The sequence below is a fragment of the Panthera uncia genome, chromosome B4 (genome assembly GCF_023721935.1).
Source record: "Panthera uncia isolate 11264 chromosome B4, Puncia_PCG_1.0, whole genome shotgun sequence".
Classification (NCBI taxonomy): Eukaryota; Metazoa; Chordata; class Mammalia; order Carnivora; family Felidae; genus Panthera; species Panthera uncia.
In genome coordinates, this window is record NC_064809.1 from 103,071,300 (window position 1) to 103,082,057 (window position 10,758).

A 10,758-nucleotide genomic window follows, 5' to 3' on the forward strand; every position below is an offset into this window, starting at 1 on the left:
TTACACTGCCACCAGATAGTACACTGGGCCTTCCCCCACAATCCCACTAGTACTTGGTTTTATCCGGTTTTCTAAATATTGCCAGTCTCAAATCTCATTGTTCTCATTTATGTTTCTCTGGATTGCTAAGGAATTTGGATATTAGTTAAAATGCTTTAACTTACTTATTTTGTTTTAATTTATGTTCATTTCCTTTGCCCATTTTTTTCCCCTCTCTGTTGGATTTATCTTTTTCTGGTTGCTTTGTTAGTTTTTTCTTCTTTTTATTTAAATGTTTGAAATATCTTATCCTGATGTATTAATGCATGTTTAACTTTGTCCCTGTTATCCCTCAATAATTAGAAGTCTTTAATTTTGAGATACTCACATTCATCATTTTTTAAACCTTTTGAGTTATATTTGAAGGTCTTTCTAAGAAATCTCGTTTCCTCCCACAAGATATTCTCTTACATATCCTTGTTAGCTTTATCTTTTCACATTTAACTTTTAAAGCTATCTGGAATTTACCTTTGCATATGATAAATATGGTATAAAACTCAAGTTTTATATTTCTCCTAGATTGTGGTTAGAATATATTTTCTGAGTATACTAATAAACAATGCAAAAATATTGATTGAAGTTACTTAGAATTTATAGATTAATTTTGGGAAAATTAATGTTAATTGTTATATTAATCGTGTTAAATTGTCCTACCCATGAGCCTTAGAATATTTCTCCATATTTTTCAAGTTTGGATAGTTTGGGTAGTTTCAATTACTCAGACTAGCTACATTTAAAAATTGATCTGATATAAAAAAAAAGTTGACTTGGTTGATATGATCAAATTTAAGTAAAAAAAAAAACAACAAGAAAAAAACCCTGGCTACTCTGATTAAGTCTTTAGGATAATTATATAGCTGTGAAATCATGACGTTAGCCCTCCTAAAATATACTTTTTATAGTTCACTTCAATGTGTTTTCTTCTAAACCATATCTGTGATAGCTAAATTTTAAATGTTTTTTTTAATTCATTGATTTTTTAAAAATTTTTATTGAAATACGATAAATGATCACTTTTATGAAAAGAATTACTATTTAGTTGACCCCAGTGGAATTTTTAAATTTTAGGTCATATTCTATAAGATAGTTTTATATATTTAGAAGTGATCTTTATGTTAGCATTGAGGGTTTTTTTCTTTAATTTTTTTTTAACGTTTATTTGTTTTTGAGAGACAGAGATGGAGTGTGAGCAGGGGAGGGGCAGAGAGAGATAGGGAGACACGGAATCCGAAGCAGGCTCCAGGCTCCCAGCTGTCAGCACAGAAGCCAATGCAGGACTCAAACTCACAAACCATGAGATCATGACCTAAGCCGAAATTGGACACTCAACCGACTGAGCCGCCCAGGTGCCCCAGCATTGAGTTTTTGTAGCAGTGATGCAATAATTAATCATATTTAAATTTGAATGTGTGGAAATAGTGACAGCAGTTTTTACACCACAAAACAAACAAACAAACACCCAAAGCCTAAAATGTATTTTGGTAAACACAGTACTGAAGAACAGTTATTTAAGAAAAAAGGGATTTTGATGCCTTAAACTTATGGGTAAGGAAAATAATGATTTGGGGGACACCCGAATGCTCACTGCTAATTTGAGACAAATATTTGAGCTGGTAGTTTGCCCTAGGGTGACCTGCCCACTTTGCAGGAAGCCAGGTAGTGGTGATCTGCCCGTTCTTCTTTAACACTGAAAGAGGAGACTGGAATGCAGGTAATAAATGAGCTTGAGGGGAAAAAAAAAGGGGGGGGGCAGGATTTTGAAAAGAAATTGTTTTCATATTTGAGTGTGATGCCTTTCAGCCTAAGACCATCAGGAACACAGTGGTAGTGAGGAATTTGGCTTAATTACTACTTGCACTGAGGGAACACCACATCATGGGCATCCTGAGGTTGTGTCATAGAATTTGAATATTGGTTGGGTGATTTGGGAGAGTGTCTAAAGAAGCAGGGTGTTCTCTAGATTGGATGCTGAATCAATTCTGTGACTGGATAAAGAGGCCATTCATTTAGGAAGAGAGAGGGATGTTTTTGGTGTTTCTTGGGTTGTACACTGGCCTTTTTCTTTTTTCTGTTTAGTAAAATTATGAAGTAATCTTGCTTTGTCTCATTTATCATGGATTGAAAGTAATCTTGTCTCAAGTTGGTATTCTGTAAGAATGTGTAATATATAATAGAAAAAAACAGCCTGGTGGTGAGAGTCTGATGAGTTCAGGACATCAAAGTCTACCCTCCCCCTCCCCCACTTTTTTCCTTCCTTCCTCTTTGTTCCATAAGTAGGTAAAATTGTTTTAAAAGTATATGCTTGAGGTGCCTGGGTGGCTTGGTCGGTTAAGCGTCCGACTTCGGCTCAGGTCATGATCTCACTGTCCGTGAGTTCGAGCCCCGCGTCGGGCTCTGTGCTGACAGCTCAGAGCCTGGAGCCTGTTTCCGATTCTGTGTCTCCCTCTCTCTCTGCCCCTCCCCTGTTCATGCTCTGTCTCTCTCTGTCTCAAAAATAAATAAACGTTAAAAAAATTAAAAAAAAATAAATACAAGTATATGCTTAATTTGGGAATTTTCTTTTTCTTGTCCCAGTCACCTAGGGCAATGACTGAATCATAAAGATGTGAGAGGCTTCCATCTGGACAAAGAACAAGAAACATGGTATTACATTGTGGCTTTGCCACAGATAACCTTGCTGGTGGTTTTTAATTCTGAGTTGTGTTCTCACTTTGAAATAACCATCTCTTTTGCTGCCTGTCCCAGTGGAAGCCACCCTGGATCCTTTGCTTTTACTATTCCCCTTATCTGGCATCACCAATCTTTGTAAGGCTGAGCTCCTTATCTTTTAGTCCTTAGATATCACATACATTTCCCCGTGTCTAAGATATCTGTATAAATTGGCCTCATTCAGTCTACCTAGCTTTGTTTTATTTTGTTTATAGCACTTAGCATTATCTGAAGTTAACCCATTTATTCTCTGCTGTGGTCCTCCTTCCCCACTCCTCTTCACATAAGCTTCTTCACATAAGCCACTTCAAACATAAGCTCCACGTGGGTGAGAACTTGTATGTATGTGTGGGTCTGTGCACCCAGCCCCTAATAAAGTTCCGGGCACCAACTAGGTGCTAGCAAATATTTGTTTAATAATTAGATACGTACATAAATGAATAAATGGCCAACTCAGTAAACATATTCTGAGCATAACTCAATGTGTGTTGACTATTAAAAAGAGAAACACTTGTTAGTTTATTATTTAATTGAGATGTAAGTTCCTGAAAAAAAAATGCCTTAAAATATTCAAATCAGTTCTTTGCTATTGGTTTTTTGTTCAGCATCTGTGTTCCAAGAGTATGGGTTGGATGAGATAGTATTATGATGGTGCTTTCCTGATGCTTAAATTAATACTTGGAGGAATTTCTGTGGAGTGATTCCAATGTAAATATACTTTCATTCACTAATGCCACAATCAAAGCAGAACTTTGAGAGAAGTGAAGTGGGTTGAAAACAACCTGGCTATTAGAAGTTTCCATAGATCCATACTTTATTAATTTGGTAATGGTGATGGTAGGAGAAGCAGGACTGGATATAAAATACATGTGACATTATACCTATTAAGTTTGAAGATAATTATAACTTACTTTACTATATGCTTTTCCTGCTACTTTATATTTCCTGTTACTGAACTTAGTATTGGAATTTTATTCCAATATTATATTATTGGATATTATAAAGTAATTTGACAATATTATAAACTTATAAACTAATTCAATATTATAAACTGTCAATATTATAAACTAATTCGACAATATTTTAAAACTAAGTTTTATCTTTCAGCTTAAGGATTCAATTTTTCATGGATTCATAATGCCAAGGTCTGATTTGTAGTGTGTGAAAGTTGGTTTGCAGTGAAAGATGAAATGTGGTATGAAAATCTTAGGTGAATGGTGGAAAAAGTTTGGAAGCCACCACTCTTGGATTAGAATTCCTGCTCTAATGCTTTTGTTTTAACTTTGCAAGTTCTTTAGTGTCTCTGAGTCTGTTTCCTCACTCACAGAGTAAATGGGGTATTTATGTACAGGTCGGTGTTGAGAGCTCAGTGAGACGATCCATTTCAAGGGTGTGGTGTGGTATGTGACATTATTAAGTGATGAGTAATTGTAAGTGCAGTGCTTTCCCTCTGTTTTCCATCAGAGGAAAAAGGAGTTATATGACTTTCCAAATATAGAAGATTATTATTCTCTGTAGATAACATAATGGCATATAATGCATTATATTTGACATTGTTTCTATAAGCAATGCTTGACATGGTAAATTGGAAAAGAGCACCGATCACAATAATATTAATGATAATAGCAAATATTTGTTGTGTTTGCCACGTGTCTTAACACCTTTAATCCTTATCACAAGACCCATGAAATACTAATTATTTTAACTGTTTTACAGACGAGTAAATTAAGGCACAGTGTTAAATTAGCAGGGCACACAGGCAACTTCATTACTAAAAGATTCTACACTTTTTTATTCATTAAAAATTGATACTGCCAAACCCCTTTCATTCTTCAGATAAAGTCAGTAATTATCCAAATAAGTATATTCTCGATACACAAAAGCCTTCTCATCCCTGCCCTCTGCCTGGGAAGGACTCTGGTTTTAGGACTCAATACCGCCTCTCCTTTCGGTAAAGAAGAAAGGCAGCAGAAGCATCCAGGCTTGAGTCCTAAGTCTGCAGACTGTATAGACAGTTGTTAATAGTGTAGGTTTGGTCTTTTGAATGTTGAAACATCATGATTACTTGGGGTGAAAAAGAAAAAGCATACAGAAAACACATATTTTTTTATTTTTTATTTTTTTAAAGTGTACTTCTTTATTTTGAGACAGGGACAGCATGAGCAGGACAGAGGCAGAGAGAGAGAAGAAAAAATCCCAAGCAGGGCTCCGTGCTGCCAGCACAGAGCCTGATGCGGGGCTCATACTCACAAAACTGTGAGATCATGACCTGAGCCGGAACCAGAAGTCAGACGCTTAACCAACTGAACCACCCAGGCACCCCAAAACACAGATTTTTTTAAAAATATTATGTGTGAGGGGCGCCTGGGTGGCTCAGTCGGTTGGGCGGCCGACTTCAGCTCAGGTCATGATCTCGTGGTCCGTGAGTTCGAGCCCCGCGTCGGGCTCTGTGCTGACATCTCAGAGCCTGGAGCCTGTTTCAGATTCTGTGTCTCCCTCTCTCTGACCCTCCCCCATTCATGCTCTGTCTCTCTCTGTCTCAAAAATAAATAAACGTTAAAAAAAAAAATTAAAAAAAAAGTATTATGTGTGAAAATACTGAGACACTGGCTTTCCTACAAATAAATTTATTAACAAGGAGCATATAAAAGAACATTATATCTGAATAAACCATATATGTTTAACTGTTTTAAGAAGTGTCATGTTTCTGATGATTAAGCCTCTTTATAGCTTTGATCTTAGTTATCTTGCTTTATATGCTGTTCTCTTATGTCATTTTTCAGTTTTATCGTATTTGAATGGAAATCTTTATTTATTTTAAGATGATTTCTTACAGTTCTGGTTCAGTAAGTTTACAATAATTTCAGGCCATGCAGACCCCTACTGAAATTTGAAAGAGCCTGAAGTCTTTGTAGATGATCTTAAGATAACATTGTTCTTGGCCTTATGATGAACTGCATATGTATATCAGCTTTGAGACATAATAATTACTTTAATTTTTTTAAGACTTCGATTGTATTTAATCTCCTGGTTTGATGAAATGTTGGATTATAAAGGAAATAAATTTTTCCTTCTTAAGAATGCTTTATGGAGGTTTTCTCTCCCTGTGGTACTTCCTGACGCCCTGATATTATGTCATGTATAATTGGATTGACGCTCAGCCTGAATACTTCTTTCTCTTCTTGGCAGCATGGGGTAACCTTGGAAATGTTCTGAAGAGTCAGAGCAAAATTTCTGAAGCTGAAAGCGCCTATAGAAATGCTTTGTACTACCGTAGCAACATGGCTGACATGCTTTATAATTTGTGAGTATGCATTACTTTCTCTGGTTTGCTTCATCTTTGAAACCTGTGGTGAGAGACTATTGATTTAACTGCTGGAAATGGAAATGATGATAGCTGTTTTTCTGAAACAGTCTTTTCATTAATCATGCCTGTGAGACTAGTAGGTGCTTAGTATTTGTGATTTCTTTGTTTTGGGCCTATGCATTGGCCCAAATATTCGTGTCTATTGATGTAGTATGGTTGAATTTTCTTGAAGTACTGTGGTACTTCATATATAACCTAAAAATTGGTTTAAATGCTTTCAGTTCTGTTTGTTTGAAGTTTGTTCCATTAACACTTAGTTGGGATCAGGAAATAAGGTTGCTATGTGTGATACTTCATATAATCAATATTTTCATTATTATCAAAGAATTGTTTGCGTCCAAGTATGTATAGAACGTGTAGTAAATCTGGGGAGTTGTCAAATAAGAAAATGTGGTTTAATAGCCCTCCCCCTGCAAAGGTACTGGTAATTAAGTCAGAGTATCTGTCTATGTCAGGTTAGAAAAATCCCTTGGGGAAAAATTTGCTGTTTTTCCCTGGAAAGAGGATGCAGTAAGATATTAATGGATATATGCAAAACCCAAGTATCTTCTTTGTCTCTTACATTTATGACACGTTTTTGTTTGCAAGTAATAGAAACTTGGTCTAAATTTGCTTAAACACAAAAGAGAATTTATTAATTCCTATAATTGAAAATTTCTGGAGTTGATTAAACGTAGGCACAATTAGATCAGGTGCTTTACCTTTCAGAAATTTGTCTCCATTTTCTGTATCCAGTTTCCTTTGGGTTCATTCCTCTTCCTGTGGGGCTCTGTCAGTTGCAAAGACAACTTGTATACCTTTATAGACATAATGTCATGACCCTTTTCAATCTCAGGAGGGGTTGCCTTGGTGTCTCTGTTAATCCTGGTAGAGATCTTTGAGTGACCCTTCTGGGGTCGTGTGTCCTCTCTTGAGTGAACCATGGGGCAGAGTGGCAGAGGCAGTAGCACACCTCCTTTGGCAGGGCCTCCATGGTTAGAATGGTTGGGAGGAGGACCAAGTCCCTGTAGGAAGGGACCAGACATAGTAAGATGTCTACTGCTTATCTTCAATGGATGAAGTAATACTGATAGTATCAAACTAACTTGGCAACTTAATTTTTAATATGTGTTTGTATTCTGGTTATATCTAAATCTTTTGTACTGGCTAAATCTAAGTGAACAGACAGAAAAAATAGAAAATGAATAAAAATAAACAAAAAAAAATCTAGATTTTTAAGAAAAAGTAGACAAGGTGAGCTCGGTTTAACTTCCTGTTCCTACATTTACCTTGTATTCAAACTCCCAGACTTTAACACCAGGATCTCAGCCTCCTGGCCTATGGTCTAAATTAGGTTAGCATGTGTTTTGTGTTGACGTGAATAGTGTTCAGTTTTCTGTTTTTACCTGGAATGCATTTAGATGGGGCACACCCTCTCCAGTTTGTACTCTCCCTGATACTTGCTTTCTACTGTTTCTTGCTTCACCCTGTATATTACTGTAATTTTTCATGAAATACGTATTCCCATCTTTTTTTTTTACTTGAATGAGTATACTTAGATACGTCTACAAAGGCTTTCTCCATGTCCACCTCATCTAAATTATGTGATGTTACTTTATTAGTGATTAGCAGTATTTTTATTTCATGAAAAAAGAACCTTATCAGTTTAATACATGTATACCAATGTTTTTTGGGTTTTTTTTTTGTTTTTTTTTTGTTTTTTTTTGCATCTGAAAGTAACTTTGTCACAGGGACCCCTTGTCTTGTAATAAGGGACCAGTTTTCTTCTCGTGCCCATTCCCCACAGATTTTCAGAGGACAGAGTAAACTGAACAACCAGAACCTCTTCACTGAGCTTGTCTTTCTTTTTCTTAAAGAACCTACAGCCAGTAGTTTCAGGTTACCTACCTCCTGGCGGTATCTGGCATGGCTTGAAAGAAGAAGGAAGTGTATCTATCTAGGCTTACTCTTTGCTGAGAAGAGAAATTTATTCAATTAGACAAATACCCTTTACATGTAACTTAAAACCTGCATCTTGTAACTTCCTCTGTGGCTATATATTTGAACTGTTACGGAATGGATAGACCTCCCAAATCCAAATGAAAAATCCTTGCTGGAAAAGTGGTTATTAACAAAACGTTTTTTTCCCCCCTTATTTATAAGTGAGATGTAGCATAAATGCCATATATAGTTCCAAAATATTTTTAATTAATATGGCAGGTTTTTTAAACTACACTTAACTGTTAGGTCAAATGGGGAGGCTTAAATTCCATAAGAAATGTTACCAATCATTATAAAATATTGGATTATAAAGTCCATGTGTTTGATAGAATTCTGATACTAAATAACTATATTTCAAAAGAAGTGAATTCTTCATTGATTTATTTTTATTTTTTTATTTAAAAAACTTTCAAATTTATTTTGAGAGAGAGTGCAAGTGGGGGAGGGGCAGAGAGAGAGGGAAAGAGAGAATCCCAATCAGGCTCCACAATGTCAGCTCAGAGCCTGATGTGGGGCTTAATCTCACAAATCGTGAGATCATGACCTGAGCCAAAACCACGAGTAGGACACTTAACTGACTGAGCTACCCATTGATTTTTGATCAATCATTAATAAAATGCACCAAGGTAAATATCTTACCACCTGTAATATTATAAATGTGTCTGGTATTATATGTCCTTATGAGCAAACTTTTGTTTTTGGTTTTGTTTTTTCTGTTTATTTACATAGTTTTGAAAAAAGCCAAGTTTTCTCATGGACCATTTAGAGACTATTTGACAATACAGTTTTTCTTTTAAGGTATATATGCTGTTTTTATTCCTTAATTTTCTCTGATATACAGAAATTTCTTCTTGTTCTGTTTCAGTTTTGAAAGAAAAGAAATGTGCTTTGCTCAGTTTTATCAGTTAACGTAACCTAATATCCCTCCTTCGTGGTAGTAGCAGTTATTAGTACATTTCATATCCTCAGTTACAGTTATATCTCTTAAAGATGTTTATGACCAAAGCCTGAAATAATGGACCTAGTATATCGTTGGCACGAAATGCCCATTTTTATTAATTAATTTTAGAAGCTTTTGGGAATCATGTAAGCTCCTGTTAGGTCCTGTACTTAACTTTTAATCAGTAACCTAGATTTATTTATTTTTTTCTTTTCTTTTTTTTTCTTTTCTTCTTTCTTTCTTTCTTTCTTTCTTTCTTTCTTTCATTCTTCTTTTTAACATCTTCAATGTTTATAAATCTACCTGCTTTGGAAACTACTGAAAAAACTGCATGGTGTTAGGAATTTTTATTAGGAAAATGATCTCTAGACATACATTATTATGTAACTTCAGAACACTGATTACCAAAGTGAGGTCCACCACCACTGGCCAGATACAAGATGATTCTAGGAGGTCAGAGATAATCTTTAATCCCTATAATTTTATTTTTCTGTTTATAGTTTAAAGATATAACTAGCTCATCTAAATGTTCTAGGTGGGGATAGAAGGAAGAAAAGATGATTTGGAAAAACATCAAGTAAGTAATAATACAAATGATAGGTGGTTATATCTGAAGTTTAGGGAACATTGCATTAAAAGATTTTAAAACTTTGAGGATGTTTTTCTGTAGCATTAATATCAAGTTATATCTGAGAGGTGCATGTATGAAGTTCAGTTGCCTATTTATAAAATTATGGAATAATTTTAATTTTTTTCTCTGTTAATAATTACCTGAATTACTTCTATGTGCCAAGCACTCTTAGTTCTTTACATATGTTATAACAGCTTGTCTTCAAATGAGGCCTACAAAATGAAGAAAATGAAACTCAGGTAATTTGTGTTGGTTACACAAATAAAAGAAAAGCCAGTATTTGAACTTAAGATGTTCTGACTCTATACCCATGCAGTCATAGTATTTCTTCTCAAGCTGGCAGAGATAAACCAAGGATGTGGGAAAAAAAAATAACCTCAGTACATTTCTTTTAAACCTAGAAGAAAAAACTTAATTCTAACTACTTTTACATATATAAATAAAATACTTGTAATTACGTCTTTAAAACAAATTTTTTTTAATGTTTAAGACAGAGAGACAGAGAGACAGAGACAGAGCGCAAGCAGGGGAGGGGCAGAGATTCAGGGAGACACAGAATCCAAAGCAGGCTCCAGGCTCTGAGCTGTCAGCACAGAACCCAACGTGGGGCTCGAACCCACAAATCATAAGATCATGACCTGAGCTGAAGTCGGACGCCTAACCGACTGAGCCACCCAGGCACCCCTACACAACTGTAATTACATCTAATAGAGAGTATCAGTTATTATTATTTTTTAATGACAGTTACTAAGTTTACTGAACTTTTACTGTAGAATTTTGTTAGAAGGATCATGAGTTCGCACAACTGAGCTAAAAGTTGCTTTCAAGGAGAAAGTACTGCAGAAATTGTTTTAAATTGCCTAAATCCATTAATTATAAGGTTTTGATATCACTTCAATCCATGCTTACAGGTAATAAGCATATAATGTGAAATTTGAAACAGTACATAATTCTACTTTAAAAAATTGAGATGTAATTGAAATATAACATTAGTTTCAGGTGTAGCTCATGATTCAATATGTGTATGTATTGAGCCAATCACCACAATAAGACTAGTTAGCTGTCACTAAACATGTTCACAATTTTTTTTTT

At 35.2% G+C, this 10,758-nt stretch overlaps 1 protein-coding gene and 1 non-coding gene across 2 annotated transcripts in view; both read left to right on the forward strand.

Moving 5' to 3' along the window:
* Positions 1 to 10,758, forward strand: part of TMTC2 (transmembrane O-mannosyltransferase targeting cadherins 2) — a 399,137-nt gene that overhangs the window by 209,468 nt on the left and 178,911 nt on the right. The window contains exon 4 of the mRNA XM_049626018.1: positions 5,938 to 6,052. Within this exon, the coding sequence (XP_049481975.1) occupies positions 5,938 to 6,052 (115 nt within the window). The remainder of the gene's footprint in view (positions 1 to 5,937; positions 6,053 to 10,758) is intronic.
* LOC125920459 (U12 minor spliceosomal RNA) lies at positions 1,568 to 1,713 on the forward strand. The gene has a single exon (XR_007457059.1). It is a non-coding gene; the product is annotated as a U12 minor spliceosomal RNA (small nuclear RNA).